Genomic DNA, 22,043 nt, shown 5'->3' on the forward strand with positions numbered 1-22,043 from the left:
ATCCCTTATAATGCTTCGGACGTGTATTTTCAAATAGGTATAAATGAGGATGTTGCTTGGTGCGTGGAGACATCAGGGGTGGGGGGAGTGAAACCAGCAGGAAGACCCCAGCAGGCAGGAAACAGGGGGATGACAGAGCGGTCCCCAAGGAGCCCCCCTGGCTGGTGGCCAGAGACGCGGGCAAGGCACCCGGCCCTTCGCCGGCTTACCGTGGGGTAGGGGTGCGAGCAGAACACTGTGTACTTCCGGATGATGCCGTTCAGCTTGAGCGGGGGCAGCCAGGACACGAAGACCATGGAGGCGGAGGCGGCGGCTGCCTTGACGCCCGCAGGAGGGCCTGGAACTGGACACAAGAGCCGGGAGTTTAGTCGTCATGGAAACGGAGCCTCCGCCTGTGCTCAGGCCCCCCACTGCCTAGCATGACCCCCTCCCCCATCCCTGCCAGATGGGCCCTGACTCTCTGTGCTCAGCTCACGGAGAATCCATGTGAGGGGCTGAACTGTGTCCCCTCAAAACACCTATGGTGAGCCTCTGACCCCCAGGACCTCAGTGTGGGGCTTCCTCTGGAGACCAGGTCTTTACAGGGGTCATTGAGTGGAAATGCGGTCATCCGGGGCCCTGGTCCCGCAGGACTGGTGTCCTTATTGATAAGAGGGAAATGTGGGTGCAGACATGCGCAGAGAGGAGGGGACGGGAAATCCCAGGGAGAAGACGGCAGAGGAGGGGGGCCTGGAGCCAGCTCTCCCTCCGGCCCCCACAGGGACCTGACCCTGCGCACGGCTTGATCTTGGACTTCAGGCCACCGGAACCATGAGACAGCACATTTCTGTTTCTAGAGCCGCCAGGTCTGCGACACTTCGTTGCAGCAGCCTTAGGGACCACAAAGGTGGTCTCTCCGAGCCCCGAGAAGCCCTGTCCTCACGCATGGCCTGCAGGGGCCCATGTTCAGCCAGAATCCCGTGAGATCCGAGGGTTGACGGCAGTGTGTCGGGGACGTCTTTTCTGAAGGCATTCCCTGTCATCGGATTACGTTCTGGCAACTGCTCTTTTCCTGAGAAGGTGTCGGAAGCTGGGCCGTCTTCAGGAGTTCGTGCCTGTCCTCTGTGGGATTTCTGACTCTGGACCTGCCCGGCTGTGCAGTGAGGAAGGCAGCTGCAGGCCACCTTCCCCTCTCCATCCCCCACTGGCCGGGCCCTCCCGTCTGCACTGCTGGTACGAGAGCTCCCTGTCCAGCCTACGGGGACACCTCCGCTCGGCTTCCCAGGGGCCTGGACCTGCTCTGCCCCCCATTCACCTCCTTCTCTCTCCCACTCGGCCTCCTCCCGCCCCCCTCTGCAGGAAGTGACCCTGAGGTGTCCGGTTTGCCAAGGCCAGGACTCGGAGCTCTCTGCCCGCCTCCCTCCGTCCCTGTCAGCAGGTGGGCAAGGCCCCTGTGTCCCTGAGCCCTCATGGTGGGCTGGCCGGGCCAGTGGTCGGGCTTTCCCTCTGGCTCCCTGTGGTTCCACAGCATCGGTCCCCTTCGGAGGTCCCCAGAGTGTCACGCTTCTTCCCCCGCAGGGCACTGTTACGTGATGATCTGGGGTTTTGGGTTCTTTCTGTCTGGTCTTGAGGGAGCCACGTGATGTGCTGCGGAGGGGCCACGTGGCAGGGGCAGAGGGCGGCCTCTGGGAGCTCCGGAGACAGTGTCCTCCCCAAAGCCACAGTCAGCTTGGGAGGGGACCTGAACCCGGACGAGGCCACAGACTGTGGACACCTCGGTTTCAGCCAATGAGACCCTGCGGGGCAGGGGACCCGGCTGACTCGACCCTGCGCCCTGACCCACGGAAAGGGGTATGTTTTAAGGAAGTTCTCGGCAAATCATTACAGCACATAGAACACTAATCTATAAGTTAAGGCCTCTGATAACGTATCGTAATGCCCAGCGTCAAAGCTGGCGTCCTGAGCAAACATCGCCTCGGTGTGAAGTGCGGCAGGGGTCTGAGCGAGTGCCAGGCGGGCACAGCGCCCGGCCCCCCGTTCGCCGTGGTCCCTCCTGGTCTTGGTGCGCGTGTGTCTGTGTGTGTTTATGGTGTGTGCAACTGTGCGTGTGGTGTGCCTGTGTCTGGGTGTCTTTGTGAGTGTGTTTATGGTGTGCCTGTGCCTGTGTGTTTATTATGGGGTGTGTGTGTGTGTGTGTCTACATGTGCGGGATGTTGTATGTGTTTAGGGTGCATGCGTAATGTGTGTGTGTGGTATTGTATGTGTTTAGGGCATGTGTGTGTAGTGTGTGTCTGCTGTGTCCTGTGTGTTTAGGGTGTGTGTGTAGTATGTACACGTGTGGTATGCTGTACATGTTTAGGGTGTGTGTAGTGTGTGTGGTGTTGTATGTGTTTAGGGCATGTGCATATAGTGTGTGCCTGGCATGTCCTGTGTGTGTGGTATGTGTGCATAGTGTGTATGTTTGTGCTGTGTTTTATGTGTTTAGGGCATGTGTGTGGTGTGTGTGAGTGGCGTGCTGTGTGCGTGCACCCATGCATGTGCAGAGTGATCCACCACGGGGCCCCCGTGGGCCCCAATGTCACAGCAGTCCCTCCGAGCCGTAGGCTGATGCTGTTGGGTAGACGCGCCCACGTTACAGCCACCGCAGCCAGCAGTGCACCCACGTCCCTTTGATTCCCGTTTCCGCTGGGCCCGGTGTTTCCGGCCCTGGCTCCCGCTAGAGCAGTGGTTTCCCGGTGTTCTTTAGAGCAGACGACTCTTTGTTAGCTGGAGTGTCATGTGGGAAGCAGATACACAACTCCGGTGAAGCAGAGTGGGGCGCCTGGAGCCCCCCACTGGGCCTCTCGCTCACCCCTGGGCACCTCTGCGGTGGACTTCGCAGGGACCTGGGCAAGCACGACTGTGGTGGAGGGAGCTTGGGACTCCCTGCCGGAGAGGACCTGCCGCAGAGGACCTGCCGGGACACCTGGCGAGCTGTGCTGCCGACGCACCTGGGGCGGCCCGGGGCCCGACACCGCACGGCCCTGCGCCGTGGGACTCCGCGGCCCTCGGCGGTACTGACGGGTCAGTCAGAGGGCTCGGGGACACCTGACACGTCTGCTCACTGTGCCCTCACTCGGCTCTGCTGTCAGGCGCCCCACCAAAGGGACGGTCGGTCACAGGGGAGACAGCACCGGACAGGGGACCCCTCCTGTGCTCGGGCTTCTTCCCACGGACAGCCCTGCGGAGCCACGCGCCTTAGGGACACACTCTGGAAACCTCTGAATATAAACAACCACCTCTGTTCACACACGTGTGACGTTCACTCTGACGGAAGAGGGTCAGGGCGGGAGCCACCTGCTGCCCGCGCAGCGGAAGTGACAGCTGCAAAATTAACAGATGGCGTTTGGCTTGAGTTCTCCTCCCCACCGCTCTGCTCAGGTTACAGGCTCCACAAGGACAGCGGTCCTAAGGTCACAGGGGCGTTTTAGAATCCAGAACCGGTGGCCCTGTGTTCACAGACAGACAGAAAGCCAGATCAGCAGACTCTCCTCTGTGCTCCTGTCGGCACCCGCTCGCCCCGTCTGGGCCGTCCGGGGAAGGCAGTCTGAGCGGCGAGGAGTTCTCGCAGGCGCCGAGCGCGTGTCCGGGGTCAGATGCCGCACCGGCGGGTCGGGGACGGGCTGCGTCTGCGGGCCCGAGCGTCCAGCCGGGACCTGAGCGTGTGTCCATTCCCCGAGAATCCTTGCAGAGGCCGAGAGACGGCTCGGGGCTCAGAAAACGTGCTCTCTGACCATTTCAACAGTAACCTATCCCCTGAAGAAGTAAACATCTTGTCTTATTCTGACTCTATTTAGTTGATTGGTTTTATTTATTATTACATTCTGGCGTTGTCTGGTTCACTAGCAAGTGATATATTTTTCCTTTTTATGATGATCAGTGACCTCACAATTTAAAACTCTAGGCCTCCTGACACTGGGGGGGGGGATGGGGACCCCACTTTAAGAGAGGCATTGGGCATAGAGGGTGAAATTGAATGTTTGCTGTTCATGCGTTAATATTTCTTTACTTGTGAGAACATCAATACACACTGAACCTTCAACCTGCGCCTAGAATAGGGCCTTATTGAGAAGGAACTTAATCAGTATTGGAAATTATCATTTCACTGGACTTTTATCCACATCTTCACACAATTGAGTCGATGCTGATGGTGAATTCCAAACTTCAAAACCACAAGCCTTCATGGCGGAATGATACACGGGATCTGCGTTCTCGGTTTTGTTAAGCTCCCTCCTGTGCTAATGAGCTTCCGCCCCTCCTTTCAGTCTGACACGGAGCTGCGTGCGGCTCCAGAAACTGCCCAGGCGCCTCCTTCCACTCGGTTCCGAGCCCGCGAGGGTGGCGGGCGCAGCTCTTCGCCATCCATAAACCAGCGAACTTGTCAGGTGAATCCGGGAGATCAGCCCCTTGTCGCACTGGTCTTTCTCTCCTCCTACCTCATCTCGGCTCTGCTTGTTTTAAAAAATGCTGATGATCTATTTACCCCAGGTGAGCATGGATGCTCATCACGCCTTGCCCCCCGCGCCCTCCCTGGGGTAACTGGCGCCCTTCCACAGTCGGGCCCCTCTCCACCTGCCATCAGCACCCCCCCCCCCCCACGCCGCGCCCCGAGAGAGTGGAAGATTGCTGGCTGACGCATGAGACCCTGGGCCTCAAGGTCACGCTTTGAGACCGAACTCCAGGATTCCTAACGATGGAAGATTCATGAAAAATTGATCCCGAATGACCAGTCAATAAGGAGCCACGAAGAGCCTTCCCTTCTCGTTGGAGTTTTGTACATTCTTCTGGAAAAAGGCAGGTGTCAGAATTCATGTTGCCGATCAATTTGCTCTTTAAATAATAATCCCAGTGACATTCGAGTTATTGCTTAGCGATGCGAAGGAGGGCTCTGCCCCCGTTCCGAAGGCGTCGGGATCAAATAATCAAACATCGGGTGTTAGGAGCCACCCCACTCCATGTCAGACAGGCTGTTTGCGCACACCACCACACTTTTCACGTCTCAGTCCTGTCTGATCGCGGTGGGAGTCTGGGGTGTGAAGACAGGAGGAGGGGCAGGGTGCCCGAGGCCCTGTGGGCGGCGCCTGGACATGGCTCTTCATCTGCCACTTTTCAACAATTACACCGGAGCCACCTTCACTCAGGACACAGCTTTGTCGACCTCTCTGTCACGTGCGACTTCCTCATGGCATTGCAGGTTGACCTGAGATTTCTCCCAGTAATCCCGTTCCTTTGAGCAGCATCGGCTGACACCTGTCCACTCCTGGGCAGAACGACTGGAGTGTTCGAGAAAGAAGGAGGCACACGGGGCTTTGTGTGCGGGCAGGCTCTGCGGTACAGGGGGGCTCGAGAGCCCGGGAGATGACGGAGTGGGGTGGATGGATGGGGTGGAGGGGCAGGGCCTGAGTCGCTGAGGTCAGAGCTGAGAGAGGTGGAAGACGGGCTGTGCATGTCAGGGACCTGTGGTCGGTCGGGGGACAGACATGCTGATGAGAAGCGTCTACCCAGGTCTCCACGCACGAGTCCCCACTTTGCTGCCACAGGCCAGACATGGGCTGGAGCAACGGCATGTGTGACGCTCCGTGTAGCGAGTAGGTGGCACAGACGTCAAACCTGCCAGGACGCGGCAGGCCCTGGGTGATGCGTGACAGTGCCCCGCCCCCACCCCCACCCCCGCAACTCCCTGGGGGACAGGGTCCTGGAAAGAAGACAGAAACACCACAGAGCAAATCAGCCCAGAGGCCACGTGTCCTGGTTGACTCCGGTCTCTGGTATAACTCTGCGCTCTGATTTGGAAGGTTCCACAGGGGGATCACTTGGACGGCAGTTGCTCCTGGCCTCACTAAGGTGGAGACTGCCTTTCTCACTATTGCTACACTATTTATTAGAACCCCAACTCTTCTTCATATAGCCTTGGATGAGGCCCCTCAGAGGCTCCCTTAAAACAACACAAAAAGCTATTTGTCACGGAACTTTGGGAAATCGTCACATAACCAAGTCTAGATTAGGTGAAATGGCAAGAATTAATGGTCTGAAAGAAAACGCGCTGTGATAAAGCTTTACTAAGTCAGCAAGAATTCTTGTAAGAACTTAAAAAAAAATTAGCATGAAGCTCTCCAATTAAGGGCTTATTCTAAAGTGATTCTAAAGCCGGCACGGAATAACATGACTTGGACCGTTATATAATTTTCAAGGAGAAGGAGAGAGATAATTGGAACTTCCACTTAGTGGCTGAAGAGTCGCTAAAATTATTTCAGCGGCACACAGAACAGGTGCGGCAAGTGCTGCAGCTCTGGGACAAAAGGCATCTTTGCTTACAATAACACCTGGCCAAGACAACATGGAAGAGAAGAACAATGGACACATCGAACCAAGGCAGTGAGGAAGGTGGTGGTCTGAATCATGCCAGCACACTTTGGGAGGGCAGCAAAAAGGTTTCCACGGAGCGAAGTCAAGAATTAGGCTGGTGAGTTAAGGCAAGCTCTGGGGCCCAGCCTTCCCGACAATAGCTCTGGCCCTGGAAGGCTGCGCGCTGGCAGGAGCCCCCCGGCAGGAGCCCCCTGGCTCCCCCGCACTTCAGACAGGGCCCGAGCATTCTACCCACACCCCCTGCCCCGTTTCTCACCATCCTCTTTGGTGCGGGTAAAGATCTGCTCGCTTCGGACGCCATCCCCGGCGCGGGTGAACGCCAGCACCTGGATGCTGTAGTTGGTGTATTTCTCCAGCCCGTCCAGCTCCAGGGAGGGCTGTGTGGTGGTGACATTTTTAATCTCGCCCAGCTCTGGAAGACAGGAAAACGTGGCCCGGTTACCGTGGCTGGGACGCACACCTTCCCCAGTGCTGTCCCTGACGTCCAACCCCGGGCCACACGCCTCCTCCAGGGGCCACACCCTGCAGTCACTGAAAGGGACTGGGCGTGTCCTTTCCACTGGGAAAAGCTCGCTCTTTCCTGACTGCCCCGGGGCCCGGGCCGGGACATCGACCTGAAAAACAGAGCCATTCACTCCAAGTTACAATCCCAACACCAGCGCCACGCCAGCCACTCTGCAAAGTCCTCCAGCCGCAGCGAGTCACACATGCCCCTCGCGCCCGGAGCCCAGGAAGCTGAGGACCACCTAGTGCTCCCTCCGTAGACACATTGCCAACTAACTGCTCGTTAAGAAGCTCTGTGCAGTGACTGCATGCAGTGACGGGTGGTCACTGGACTTGTGTGCTGGTCACTTCGCAATATAAATGTCTGACCACATGCTGTGCCCCTGAGACCGACATGATATTGTATGTCAACTGTCGTGGAAAGTGAATTTGTATGTCAACTGTGGTGAAAAGTGAATTTTAAAATACTCTATTTAATGCATATGTTTTAATGAGTTGGGCATGTGCACACACTTGGATGCCATCAGATAATCAAGACCGTAAACTTGGCACCACTTTCAAAAAAGATTCTGCAAGTCAAGTTCTGTTTTTGTTTTTGAAACCTACTCTCCATCGACACACAGGTGCCTTCAAGGACCTAAGTCCGTCTCCGGTCTCTGAGCGGAGACCAGGTGGCTCAGCAAACGCCCTTCGCCAGGAGCGAGCCCTCGCAGCACCCTTGCGGAGGTGACACGCTGATGTGTCAGAAAGGTGGCGTTGGCTAAAAATGCTTCGTTCTCTGGAGTGGGATCAGCTAATAATATTCAAAGGTGGAACACTGTGCTCTCTCCTCTTAGATATAGTACACGCAGCAATTTGAGAAAACGTACAAAGATGTGTTCATACCTCCACGGGCGTTCGGGTTTTGACAAGAGCCTCCTACAGAGGAGCCGGAGCAGCGGAGGGAGGCCTGAGGAGAGGCTCACCCCCAGGGCAAGTGGTCACTCGTGGGAGGTCCGGCACCGCCCGTGGCCCTGTGTGCCTGGTTACCATCAGAACCAGGGGAGGCAGGGGTCCGGAGGAGGTCCTCCCTGGGCGGCCGGCGACCACGAAGGCTGACCTCATGCACATTGGGAAAGCAGTAAGGCAGCCTAGTGTTTCTGCTGCTCTCTCTTGTCTTCGCAAGGATAACTGATGTGGTGTTATCCAAGGGTTAATGAGAAAAGTGTAAGTATAGACATCGTAAGACCTTTCCTGATCTAGAAGATTCTACATTATGCTAAAGATCACACACACACACACACACACACACACACACAGATATACACACCTGCACACACATGCCTTCACACACAGCACACACACGAACACACACTTGTACAGACATACAACCACATGCACGTGCACACATGCCTATACGTGCACACACACACGGCATGTGATACACACACACAGATAAACACACATGCCTGCAGGCATGTGCACACACATGGTGTGTGGCACACATCACACAATACATGGCCGCACAGATGTCACACACACGCCCAAACCTGCAGGCACAATGAACACACGTGATACATGACACACAACGCACCATACATGCCTGCACAGATACACACGGGCACACAGGCATGTTTGCACACAAGCACAAGCATGCATTAATGGCACACACATGCACACATGCAACACATGTCTGTGCAGATACACATATGCGCACGCACACACACACACTCAGGGAGACGCATCTCAGGGGGTGGAGGGATCCCATGGGCTGAGCCAGGAGCTCGTGCTGAGAGCTTGACTGCTCATCAGCCTCTTGGGGCCTCTGCATGTGGCTCGTTTGCTTTCTCTTGAAAGGGGCCCGGGGTCCCCACCTCACAGAGCACGGGGCCCTAACAGACGACGTGGGAGAAGGCTGTGCCCACCAGGAGGGCGGTGCCTGGACAAGACGGTGAGGAGGAGGAGGAGGAGAGCGGTGAGAGGAAGAAGGCAAGTGGGCGCCTGGTCCTTTTAAAGAGCAGCTGTTGAACCAAAGAGTCGCATCTGCTCAAGAACTACTCTGCTAGTTAGCGTTACCATTGGGATGTTTACTCATCTCGGGGCTCCTATTGTTCTGATGCACTCATTTGTCACGCACCAGGAGTACCACGGCAGCCAACACTCCCGTTCCGAAGTATCCCAAAGGCTTCTGAAGCTGCTGGCTGCCCGACTAGCTCCGTGCACGAGGCTACTCATGCCCGGGGGAAGGGCTCTGCCCAGCACCCCCTCCAGGATCGCAGGGGCCGAGGGGCAAGGAGGGAGATTACGGAAAAGGCCCGATGCAAAGCGGCAGGCTTCGTTTTCTTGTATTTTAGTTCTAGCTCTTTCTTGATGGCTTAAACATGGATTTCTATCATCTACCTTTCACAGCCCCGATAGGGTTATTTAAAATGTATGGGAAGTAGAGAATAGCGTTCAGTTGGTGAGAGTGAGATAATGTAAAATAAATGCAGATACCACACTATTTCTTTTACAAACAGCTTTGAAAAATGTTATATTCTAGAACAACACCGTTTCATGTACTGGTTTATATCCTCTCTCATTCTCGAAGTGGTTTCCGGCAGAAAACAAACAGGGGTGGGAATGGCCAGCCAGGAGCCCCTCACTGCAGCCGCAAACACCCGGCTGCTGTCTGAATGTTACTTCGCTTTAGAACCCACCGTCTCCGTCTTGAAGAAAGACAAAGAGACGAAAAGCAGCTCGGATTCAGATGGAACAGGTCACTTTTCAAGATGTGCAATTTTCCAGCCCTGGCTGGCGTAGCTCAGTGGATTGAGCGCGGGCTGCGAACCAAAGTGTCACAGGTTCGATTCCCAGTCAGGACACATGCCTGGGTTGCAGGCCATGACCCCCAGCAACCGCACATTGATGTTTCTCTCTCTCTCTTTCTCTCTCCCTTCCCTCTCTAAAAAAATAAATAAGTAAAATCTTAAAAAAAAAAGATGTGCAATTTTCCTAACAGTCTCGGGGGAACTGCTCCTGTCAGGTCTAAAAAAGTTTTTCAACTTTCTGATGATGATAAAATACTCAGAAATTTCACGGACATATTGTATATTTAACTTATGCTGTCTAGATATGTTAATCAACTTTATTTTATCTGGTCACATTAACAATAACACATAGCTCTCTTATACATACTTTTGAAAATATTTGGGGCGATTGCTAATCTCAGTGGCAGTAACAATGTCTGTCTCTTCTGGCCTGTATGAGTGTGTGTGTGAGTTTGTGTGAGTGTGTGCAGGCATGTGTAAGAGTGTATGTGACTGAATGTATGAGTGAGCATGCATGTATTTGTGTGAGCATGTGAATGTGTGTGAGTGATGTATTTGTGAGTGGTAGTATGTTTTAGTGTGTGCATCTGTGAGTGTGAGTCTTTGTGTGGGTGTGTGAGTGTGCATGTGTGTATGTGCATGAGAGAGCACGTGAGTGTGCTTGTGAGGTATGTGTGAGTGTGCATGAGACTGTGAGTATGTGCTTGTGAGAGTACGTTTCAGTGAAGTGTGAGAATGTATGTGAGTGAGTTTGTATCTGTGTGAATGGGAGTATGTATGAGTGAAAGTGTGAGTGTGTGAGAATGTGTGTGAGAATGTGTGTGAGTGGGTGAGCTGTGTGTCTGAAAGTGTACATGTATGTGTGTGAGTTTGTATCTGTGTGAATGGGAGTATGTGTGGGTGAAAGTGTGAGCGTGTGAGAATGTGGGTGAGTGGGCGTGAGTAGGTTGATGTGTATGTGTGTGCAGCGTGTTCTCAAGGCTCAGTGGGCACAATTCCCTACACACTCACTACCTGCTGTGCGTCTGTGGAAACCTCAGGACCGCAGCCCGAGGAGCCCGTGCCAAAGCGCCCGGGAGCTCCACGGGATCGCCTGCTGGTGCACGTACACCATGTCCCGGGGGCAGGGGAGGTGTGGCCGTTCCTGGGCAGGCGTGTCTCGCGAGGGAAGGTGCGTGTGGGACCTCTGCACACACACGGAGCACATCCCTTAGACCTTAATGCAGCGAGTCAGAGAGTGAAAGTGTCCTTGGGAACGCCACGCCGTTCCCAGCATCCCTTATCCCAGTTCGGGTGTTGGAGCGTCTAAGTTCTGAAGGCTCCGAGAGTGTGGGGTTGACTGAGCCACGCCCACCTCACCGCCCGGCACAGGACTAAGACACCAATGGGCAGTGCTAGCACACGGGAGTGACACGTGGAGTGGAAATGTGACTGAAGAGTCACCACCGGATCCTGGAAATACGTCCAGCAAGGACAGAGATGGAGTGATTTTAGCGTTAACACTGTCTTTAGGTGAGTGTGTCGGGTGTTCACATTTTATCTTGTTCAAGAGGAGGTGTAGAAACCAGAACACGTATATGCAATGCTATCCTATGGTACCATGTCAACAACATAGATACTCTGGCAAATTTTTGTGGTTTTAAACTTTATATCTACAGGATTTTCCACAGCTATTTTTGGCAGGGGAGAGTGACAGGTGAAAGAATCATCCGTTTAAGTCTGTCCCCTGGGGGCTGGCCATGCCCTATTGGGCTTGTGGTTCTGCATTCAGGAGACTTCCCCTCGCTCACGGGTCTAGAGCATCCACCCGGGAGACGCCGCTGCCTGTGCTCAGTGGGAGCCCAGCGCGGGCAGATGCTCAGGGAACCCGCCACTGCAGGATGGGCCAGGTGGCTCTTTATAGGCCGCCTCCCAGGGCCCGGCGCTGGGCATGGTGCTATGCTGGTCAGTGGGAGGGGTGGGGTCTGGTCTTCAGCCCAGAGAAGCAAGTCTGGTTCCAGACATAAATAGCTAAGGCTTGGACACTGCCATCAACTTAGCACACTATGATCATCTTGCTAACATGTCTTCTTCCCTCTCTTTCGGCATCAATAGCAGAGGCCCCGCAGCCTCCAAGGCCCATTTGCCTGCACAGCAGAGCAGACCCAGGGGGTCCCGAGAAGGAGTGGGATGCATCTGGGGGCTTGGCTGTGTTTGCTCAAACCTGGAGGTGAGTGTGCATCAGGAGGCCACACCCACTCAGCGGAGCTGAAAGACACCCCAAAGCAGAAAGCAGGCAGGACCCAAGGGTAGGGGTGCAGGAAGAAGGAGGCAGGACCCAGGGGTAGGGGTGCAGGAGGACTTATGATTAGGAGAACACGCCTATGCCTGGATTTTACAAGTGCCACCCCCTCCTACACCTCCAGTTGCTCGTTGGAAGGATGCCTTGCACAGCCGCATGCACCTGTTATAATGCTGGACGGGAGAGAAGGACAGAGTGATGTGGGGAAAAGGGGGAAACTGTTCACTGATAAAGAAATTCCTGCCATGTCCTGAACCCGTATTAGGACCGGGGTCTGCGAATGCCATCGCGGACCCTTCGGGGCAAACGCACAGCCCCAGTTCCATTGTCTTACCTCCATCCATGAGGTTGGCCCAGTAGATGACCCTGAAGCCCTGGAGGATTCCGTTCAGCGCCTCCTTGGAGAGGGTGGACCACGATATGGATATGCTTTCTGGTGACGTGGCTATGGCTTGGACATTTTCAGGGGGGTAACTGGGCACTGAAATCAAACAATTAGAATCTGTAATAATGGTGAGTGGTTTGACCGGGAGAATAATCCTGAAAAGGCAACATTAGTTTCATATTTCAATGTGTGAGCACAAGGAAATACGGCACTCCGCCCCCCAGATTAAGGAAAAATGAGTACCGTTCCCCTGCACAGATATCGTGGTGACTCAGTGACACGTCATGCATTTTTGCCCCCTGTCCTGATAGACTTCCTTAGTCCCTGTCCAGACAAACTCCTTCACTGGTCAGGAGCCCGTCCCAGGCTTGAGGAGTGGAGAACACTTCTGGTCTCACTGCATGAGGGAAGCCCAGTGCTTGCCTGGGTTACATTGCCATAACTCTTGCAAGTTGCTGCTCTGAGTTGCATTTACTTTGTGCAACGCCTTGCCTCCATTTGGTAATATCTGGCAGGTGAATTGGAAGACTAGCTATCGAAAAGTGCTAAAAAGCAGGCATGTAACCATAGCTTACTCATAACCCCCAGCCCCAGCCCCAGCCCCCTTTCCGTGCTGAAACATTCTGTCAGGGGAAAGAGAGGAAATGGGCTCAGATACAGGTTAGGAAAACAGTTGAAGTATTTCTCACATGGAGCTTATGTGAACCTTAAACGCTGCATCCAGGTGAGGGATAGAATGAGCGAACCACGTGAAAAATGAGCCTCGAAGAGTAAACCAAAGGGCATGTGGAATCCCCACGGCAGAGATTGTGCAGGCAGAAATGAAACCCCGGTCTTCAAGTTGCTGGTCACCTCAGAGTTCTCTTTCCATAAAACTTTTCAAAACTCCTAGATGTAAGCCACCGTATGCTTCCTCAAACCTATGATCCAGTGGGCAATTGCCCAAGAGATACATTGCAGTACAAGCTGTTTGCCTTAATGTCTACTAGTACATAGTGATGAAGGTAACCCCACATCCTGTCTCTGCACCTGACACACTGCGCCTTTGGACCCCAGGATTGTCTTGGTCCTTTCAGGCGCTACCATCAACCTGAGCTTCTGGGTTATCTTCACTGTGTGGTGTTAAAAGGGATACTTAATTCTTATGGGCACTAGGTGGCGCTCCAGCACCGTGAGATGTGCTCCTATAAGTCCACTCCTGCCTGTTCTCTGGTCTCAGATGCTTGAAAATAGAAAGCCATCATAAAAATAAAGAGAGAGGGAGGGAGGAAGGGAGAGAGAGAGAGAGAAAAGGAAGAAGAAGAAGGCAAAATCCTCCTTAACAATGATTTGGAAGAAATTCTTAGAAAATCAGATTTCCATGCTCTGGTCAGACCTCCGCAGTCTGAGAGGGCGCAAGTTGCTTCACCAGGGAAAAGCCCAATCCGTGTGTTGAGATGAGTGAGAAAGATGCTGGAAAGGAGAGCCAATGGATGCCGCCCTCGAGTGAGTAAGGGCAAGCTTCCCCATGGGAGACCCTGTCCCTGCAGACTGCCCCAGCGACCTGCCTCTGGCCCTGCAGAGCCAGCAGGGGGCCAGGCTGGGTGTGGGGACCCAGTGCCCCTGAGGGAGGCAGCCTCGGGCCTCGGTCACGGGGAGGGGAGGGGGGAACCTACCGTCCTCAAGGGTGGTGGTGATGATTTCCTGAGAAGAAGGCCCCGTGCCGGCCCGGTTGCACGCCTGCACCACCAGGCCGTACTGGGTGAACTTGTTGAGGTTGTCCAGCGTGTAAATCTCGCTGTCCCCGGTGGTGTCAATGCTGATGATGTTGAACTGGAAGTTGCCCCCCGTGCTGTACTCGCGGTAGCCTATTTGGTAGCCTCGGATAATCCCGTTTTGCAAGTGCTTCTTGGGAGCCTAAACAGGAGAGGAAAGGACACACTCAGGAACGCTCGACGGGAGGGAAGCCAGCACCCACGTGTTTGTTAGGGGATTTGTTAAGGCCCGATAACCACGGGAAGAAAAATAGGGCGGCGTGAGGGCAAGGGCGTTTGCGGAAGCCCCCGCACGGGGAGCGCGTGCTCTGGGCCGGCGCTCTTCTGCGGTTCCCTGGGTTAGGGCAGCAGCCCTCACCACAGCCCTGCGACTCAGTGCCGCTCCCGCCCCCACGTGACACAGCGGGTCCCACAAGCTTGAGGGTCAGAGGGGCTCTGGCGCCAGAGCCTGTGGTCCATGCCGCCGCCTGTCACGTGGCCAGGGCTGACCGTCCCGGTTGGTGGGGAAGTGATGTGAGAGGTGGGCTGTGTTTGTGGGGTCCCAGCGTCCACCAGCCATCCATCTCCCAGTCACAGGCACCGCCCACTTAGCTGGCCTTTCGGCCAGATGGCTCCCGGCACCCAGGGACAGAACTGGTTACAAAAAACTGGTCGGTGCCCGCTGGGAGCGCACACTCTGGGGAGCGCACACTCTGGGGGAGCAGGCCAGAAGAAAAGGGCTTCCGGGAAGAAAAGCGCTTCTGGGAGGGGAGTCCCCTCCTTTGGGAAGGCCGCACTTTTGGGAAGGCCTCGGTCGCTCGGGAATGCTCTGGAATGACTTTCTGGTGGTTTACACTGCGGGGAGAGGCTAGGGTTTGCTTTTTTCTGCTAACGACAGAGGGTCCGCTCAGGGGACGACAGAACAATGTTGGCTGACTTGTTGGCCTTTTAAGAGAAGCCAAACTCTTTCAAATTTGCGGTAAGAACCCCACCAAAGCGACCTTGTAAATTAATGAAGGTTTTGTGGACTTTAGGCAGTCAATAGCCGTGTGCACGTGTAAGTATTTGTGCCCTGTCCGCGTGTGCTTATGTGTGCGTGCGCATGCATGTGAGTGAGGGCACGTGTGTCTGTGTGCACACATTGCAGTGCACACCGTGGATTTAGATCTCTCAGGGCTCCGAAATGCCTTCTCTGCCCGAAAGGTGCTCCACAGGCCCGTTGGAGAGAGGAAGCAAACACTCGGGGAGCCCTAGAGAAATCTGAAGTGCCCTGATCTGTGCTGCCGGCCGGTGAGGGCCAGCAGGCTCCCCAGAGTGGTGGGAGGCGAGTGGTGGGAAGCAGTCGGGAGAGGCAGGCCCCAGGTGGGCCTGGGAGGGCGGCCTGAGCTCTGGAAGGGGAAGGAGGGTGAGCAGATGGGCCTGCAGAAAGGGGTGGGGCTAGAGGGAGGGGCGGGCACCTAAGACAAAGCAGCTGATAGGCAGGCAGGCAGGGGAGCTGCGTGGTAGGGCGGGTCTCTACCACCAGCAAAATGTGAACAAGGGGGTCCACTGGGAGAAGGCAGGAGGAGGCTGTGAGCGGACAGCAGCGTTAACGAACTCAGCGAACGTCTTTGGATTTGCCCAATGTGTGCACCTCCCCGAGGGATGAGGCATCTCCGCCGGCTTCAGGGGTGCGTCTGAGCCGCACCAGAGCAGTACAGGCACACTTCTCTTTAAAGGAAGCTTCCTCATTTACGGTTTTCCTGGATTCCTGTTGCTTTTCTCCGCCGGTCTGATTTGCCGCAAGAACCCGGCGCTCACTGACGTCAATGGAACGGTCACGTGAGCCGTGACGCCAGTCGGCACCGTGGGACCCGGGCGCGCAGGACTCGTCCCTCAGTCACTGTGAGCGCTTGCCCGCGCCGTCCCGCGTGCCCAGGACCGACTAGAGCTTTTCACTCGGACTCGAAATCGGACGGAAACGTGTATTAGACTTGGAGAATTTGATGACCTGGATTTGACCTAAACCACTGAATCGCGTTTGTGTCGTTTAATGAATACAATCCATTTTCCTCCAAAGGCTATATTTTGAAAAATTCAGGTTTGCCCCCATTACGTATTCTAATTTTTTCAGCCAGCTCTCCCTGAAGCTGTAGGCCCTAGGACACCCAGGGAAGGCCCCAGTATAGGGGTGGTGGTGAGGGGGAGGGGACCCGAGGAGTCAGGCCGGGGACCAAGCACGTGGGGGGAAGGGCAACGCCCACAGGAAGGTGTGTGCACACAGCAGCCAGCCTAGCAAAACCTTCCACAAGCAGAGGGGCTTGCTTTGACATTTAGCTTCTTGGGTTCGCAGGGATTAACCTTGCCTGTGCTGTGTCTGCACAGGTGGGTGGAGAACTCTCCTCCCCACCCCTGTCCGTGGGTAAGATAGAAAGCACTCTAAGTAGCTTAACTGTGATAGACAACACAGGTGGTTTTGTTCTGTCTGGTTTCCACGTTTTGTTAAAAATACATAAAACCCTCTTTACATTTTCCTCAGAACTAAATTTTCATTCTGCTAGTTTTGGACTGACATAAAGGTTATTTTTGCTTGCTAGATTCTTCTGAGCTAATAGTTTGGACCATGTCATCCATTTCTTTTTGTTTGTTTGTTTGTTTTTTTCTTCCTAAAAGACAAGAATTCCATAGAGATTGTCCACATGTCCCACAAACTGGAGGGTAATGTGTCTTCAGGAAGGATCATTTGAGACAGACCTCCAGGTTTATAGCAGAGATCACCTGGTAGCCAGCCCTCTCAATGCACGTTAAAGGGAGACTTTGGAAAGTAAGTGAGTGGAGACATATGAACCTGAACCCTTCACTCTACAGCCAAGAACCCAACGATCTGAGTCCCTTTCTCCGAGGGAGCAGGGCGTCTTCCCAGGCGGCTGGGACACCCGAGGACACTCCACCTTCTCCCAGGCCCTTCGAAAGCACCACTGTTCCAACAGCAGGCCTTGCCTGCTCACTGCTGTGTTTCTCGTGCGAGACGTCACTGCCTTTCCACGTTGAATTTTCCTCTTCCTTTCATGTGCCTTTGGGTCCAGCGGTGACCCTGACTTCTGTCTGTCTCTGGTGTCTGTCACACGAGGCCCCCTCCCCGCCCCCTTTGCAGCCTGGCATTTTTTCCCTCCCATTGTCTTTCTAAACAGCCGCTTTCATCCTTCCCCGTGCCCTTTCGCCAGCCTCCGAATCCATCCCCACCCCCACTTCCTTTGAGAAAAGGTCTCTTTTGATCTCCATGACAACAGTAGCACCTGTGTTTTCTGTGTCCATCCAAATCAGCCTGCGAGCCGCCCGTGGCAGAGCCCTCGCTCTGCAGAGACACGGTGAAAGCAGGAGTGTGCAAACACACACAGCCCCCGGTTGTGGATGAGAGTGATTGGAACAGGCGTCTCTCCTCCAGAAAACCGCCAGCCAGGGCCGTGTTTCCTGCGTGCTCCCCGCTCCCCTCCCCCTTCTCGTTGCAGGTGGATGGACTTTGCTGGAAGCCGAGATGCATCTGACCACCGAGAGCTACAAGCCTCCACTGCAGAATTTGGCGTCCCAAGAACACAGGGCGTCACTCCCACATGCTGAGTAATTCGGTTGAAAAACGAATTGCAAATTCCTTGTAGATGCCTTCAAGTTCACTTAAACATAACCTGTCTCATTTCCCTTTGATTACGGCGGTGGGGGCCTGCCTCTGTATCTTTGTGTACTTCCTCTGGCCTCGTCTTTCCCTCTCCTCAATGCCGACAGCAGGAACGGAGCCTGCCCTGCACGAGGTACCACGTAGAGGGGAGTCCCGCGGGGCTCTGTGACTAAAGCAGAAGGCCGCCCTTGGGGAGCTGAAGGCTGGTGCAGTGTATTCGGAAAGGGATACCGGAGAGGCGCCCTCTTCAAACAGGGCGGAGGAGTCCCGGGGAAGGGGGCACACCCTCTGAGCCTGAAAGGAAGGCCCACCATCACTGAGGACAGGGCGACAAAAGCAATCAGCACATGTGACCGTGTCCTGGATGCAGAGAGGGTCCAGAGATGGGGAGCAGAGCTGGTGGGGAGGGACTTGGGTGCCTGCGGGTGGGCGAGGTGGGGTGGCAGGAATGTAGAGGAAGCTCAAGCACCACTGGGGTCCCACGCTGACCTTCGGAAACCTGGATGGAAACCCTCCTGGGGCAGGGGGCTGGAGACTTGTGTTTTAAGAACCTCCGTTGTCATCGGAGAGCCATTAACAGGTTTCAAATTGGCCTCACTTGGGACGCAGGATTTAGTTAAAAAGCAGTGACTCTGCATTCCCTGAGTTTTCAGGTCACCGATAACCTAATTTCCTGGTCTCCCTCCGCAGAGCCAAAGAGAATGAATGCAAACAGAACTGGAGCGCTTCCCAGTCTGGCCAAGGGCCTCTGCAGCACATGGGGGGTGGGGGGACAGGTGCCTTGCTGGACGGAGCAGGGCAGCAGCCCACCGAGGACCCACACAGCAGCCTCGCTGGGAGGGCACAGGGCATGGCTTTTGAGGGAGCGATGTCAGAGAGGAGAAGTCTCACACCGTTGCCTCAAGACCTGTTTTCATTTCTGTCTCTTCTTAGAATTGCATCCCACTAAAGGCAGTGTTCATTATCACTGGTCTTATATGGGGTATGTGTGGCCACGTGGCCCCCTTCCCCAGCACTGCTGTCCTCTGAGGGCTGGAAAGGAAGGAGGGGGTACACATGAAATGAAAGGGGGACACATGATCTGACCATGAGATGTGCTAGCACAGCAGAGCTACTTAGTTCAGGTTTGAGGAATAACGATGAATGACCGAAGGTTGGAAGCACACACACTCTCGAGAGGCCAAGAACTTGGACTTGTGGCCAATAGCCACTAACTTCCGGTCAGCCTTGGCAGCTGAGGAGGAGGTGGCAGCCGAGGGTGCATGTGGGCTTGGGACACAAATGCAGAATTTTCAAAATGGGTTCTTAGAATGTTATGGGACAAAATTGAGGTTAACCACTGAAAAACAGGACTCTGTTTATTCCATTTCTAAACTATGGGGTGGTTCCCAATTCATTCACTCATTCATGCACAAACATTCATCCACAAACATTCACGAGCATTTGTTGAATAGCTGTGCTTGCTGGGTCCCTCCTTTCGGTGAACTTTGCCATCCTTTGCACATCACACTGTTGAGTAGCCACAGACGGCACTTCTCACTCCCAGCCATAAAGGCTCATCCAGAGGGTGGCACCTGCTGATGACCTCGCAGAGGAGTGAGGGCACATTTGCAGACCAGGCTTTGCTTTGTACTGGGCAGCTCTGAGAGCTGCACGCTGGGACTAGGCCGCACCGAACCGCAGACCCTCAGATGCTCTGACTCCTTCTTCAGGTTCTGCTGCCAACTCGGGTCGCTGGGCAGGAGAAGGGGGTGGCAGCTGCAGCTTAGAGAAGCTAGAAAGACCTTCTGAGCCAGCTGGAGTGCCCCAGAGCCTGGGAGGGAAGTGAGTCAGAGAGACGGAGCAGGCAGAGGGCAGGTGCCCTGGGGTCAGACCAGGGAAGGTGGGCTGGGCCGGTCGGCAGGAGAAGTTTCTTTGGGCCAAGGAAAGGTGTAGCGAGGGCCCAGCCAGGAGAGAATCCACCAGGAGACTGTGAGGTTTGGGGAAACTGGCCCGGCCTGCATGCCTAACTAAGCCTGTAGGCAATGGAGCTTTCGGAGGGGTTTCGGTTTAGATGCCAAGAGGGAGTACGTACCCAACTAGTTAGTGGTGGCTGAGTGGTCACAGGGCTCTCGCAGGGCTCAGCCTGTTCCATGCAGAGTGGGGGGTGGTGGTGACCAACTTGGAGTGGCACCCCGTAGGTAAAAGGAGCCCTTGGGGGTGGTGGCCTGGCCAACGAGGGTGGGGCTAACTCAGTAAGAGGCCACTGAGATGAGGGGCAGGGGACTGTTGACCCAGATCTACTGAGCTCACGCGAGAAGCAGGGTTTTCAAAGGCGGGGGTGGGGGGGGGGAGGCACTTTGTAAAGGTTTAGCATGCCTCAGCCTGGTCCCAGATTGGTCTTTGTCACTTCTTCTAAGCGGGGTCTGCCCGGAAGGACCGAAGAAGACATGAGGCTCAGAGGGACCACTGAACGGAGGGGCAGCGTCGACGTCACACCTGGAGAGAGCTCCCTGGTGCCTTCCACGTCTGCCCGGTAGACAGGAAGCTCCTGGCGACGTAGTCCAATCCCATGTGGCCGCTCCCCGGCATCATCTCCCTGGTTCGGTGAGGCCGGGTTGACAGATCGTGGTCCCAGAGCCAAGTCTGTTTGGCCCCATGTTTTAGTGTGGCGCTTGGCTAAGAATGTCCATATTGTTTAGATTTTCAAACGGTTGTAAAAAAGCAAAAGAGAAAGAATATTCTGTGGTGTTCGAACGTCAGACAGGCTTCGGATGTGGGTGTGCCCAAGTGTGGTCTCAGTGGGGCCGGGCCACACCCCTCACCTGTGCGCGGGTGCCGCTCTTGTACGCGAATGGCCCAGCTGATTGGTCAGCACACAGACCTGTGACCCACAGAGCTGAAACAATCTACTCTCTGGCCCTTGGCAGAAACTGTACGCCAGCCCCTTAGGACACGGTGTTACGGAGCAAAGACACATGCAGAGCAGAGTTCGGTGGGCAGGCAGAGGTTGGAGGGTCCAAGAAAGGCCAGGGTTTGGGCTGAGGGTTGGACAGAGTCGGGTCCCCTCTTCCCTGGGAGGGCAACGTTCGGACTTGGGTTCTCTCTGAAGAAGGAAGGCTTTTATCATCAGTGGAATTTTGGCCATGGACTCGGTATTTGTCGTTTATACCTTAGCGATGATTTAAGCATCGGATGGCATCGCTCCTGTGGCGCTATTTACCCTTGTCTCTTAGCTGTGCTGGGTAATAAAAGGCACTGGCCTCCTCAACGTGCATGGATGGGAAGTGGGAGAGAAGGACACTGAAAAAGTGTCGAACGCACTGCTCTGCCCATCGGGAACATGCTAGAAGCATTTGGACGAGGGAGCATTAGAAAGCGGGGTGGGGCACCCCTGAGATGTGTCCACATACGGATGGAGCTACAGAGTCTGGACAGACCCCTGGGGGCGACACAACGTGTTCCCCAAATCACACTTTCCTTCTTGGGGAATTCTCACTTCTGAAGGTCACTAAGAATATGCCTCCTGACTTCTTCCATTACCTGCATAAAAACAGGACTTATTTCCAACTTCCGATCATGACTGGCAGGGGAGACGAGAATGATGACATACTTTCAGAAGGCAGCATTGTTTCATTTCCTATGTTTCTGTGATGACTGAAGGCACAAGGGACTTTTATTTTCAGCCTCAACTTAAAATGTTCAGAAGAATATTCTAGTGGGAGGGCCCCGTTGCAGGCACTGAAAGAATGTAAAATCAGCTTTCAAAGTGTTTCCTACACAGGGAAGTTTGGCCTTTAAAAAAAACTGTAGGTTTCCTGGAAACAGAGTTGATTACACCTTAGAACAGGAGGTTACATGCGTTTGCATCAGTGACGTAAACCCGAGAGCACAGACTGTGTGTCTCCGGTTCTGCCCCACGTTAACCGTCCGCACGGCACGCGGGAGCTGACGCGGGAAGCCCCCTGGGGCAGCGGGCTCACGCCGTGCTGGCTGGCGTGGCTCCTGCAACAGACCCAGAAGAACGCGGCCCAGCCGGTTTGAAATGATGAGAGCAACAGCAGATTGTGCGCCTTGCCTTAGGAGGAATGTGCGCGACACAGCAGATGTCATTGGAGGTCTGTGGGATTCTTGGTTAGACATAGATTCTCCTTGGTTTTCTTTGATTTTTTTTCACTCTAAACCTGTGCTGTAAGTGTTCCCGTATCTACCTCACTGGATTTCTCTGATCTAATGAGAAAAGTCATCAGTGAGTTGGCTTCGTGACAGCTAAGAAAGCGAAGCACGTTATTAAATAGTGTGCGTTCGTGCATTCACTCGCTCTGTGGATACCATT

At 54.6% G+C, this 22,043-nt stretch overlaps 1 protein-coding gene across 1 annotated transcript in view; it reads right to left on the reverse strand.

Moving 5' to 3' along the window:
* DSCAM (DS cell adhesion molecule) overlaps positions 1-22,043 on the reverse strand; it is a 532,016-nt gene that overhangs the window by 76,939 nt on the left and 433,034 nt on the right. The window contains exons 17-20 of the mRNA XM_036017445.1: positions 13,999-14,239; positions 12,293-12,439; positions 6,641-6,796; positions 210-343 (exon numbers count right to left, since the gene is read on the reverse strand). Coding sequence (XP_035873338.1) covers positions 210-343; positions 6,641-6,796; positions 12,293-12,439; positions 13,999-14,239 — 678 coding nt within the window. The remainder of the gene's footprint in view (positions 1-209; positions 344-6,640; positions 6,797-12,292; positions 12,440-13,998; positions 14,240-22,043) is intronic.

The sequence above is a fragment of the Phyllostomus discolor genome, chromosome 2 (assembly GCF_004126475.2).
Source record: "Phyllostomus discolor isolate MPI-MPIP mPhyDis1 chromosome 2, mPhyDis1.pri.v3, whole genome shotgun sequence".
Lineage (NCBI taxonomy): Eukaryota > Metazoa > Chordata > Mammalia > Chiroptera > Phyllostomidae > Phyllostomus > Phyllostomus discolor.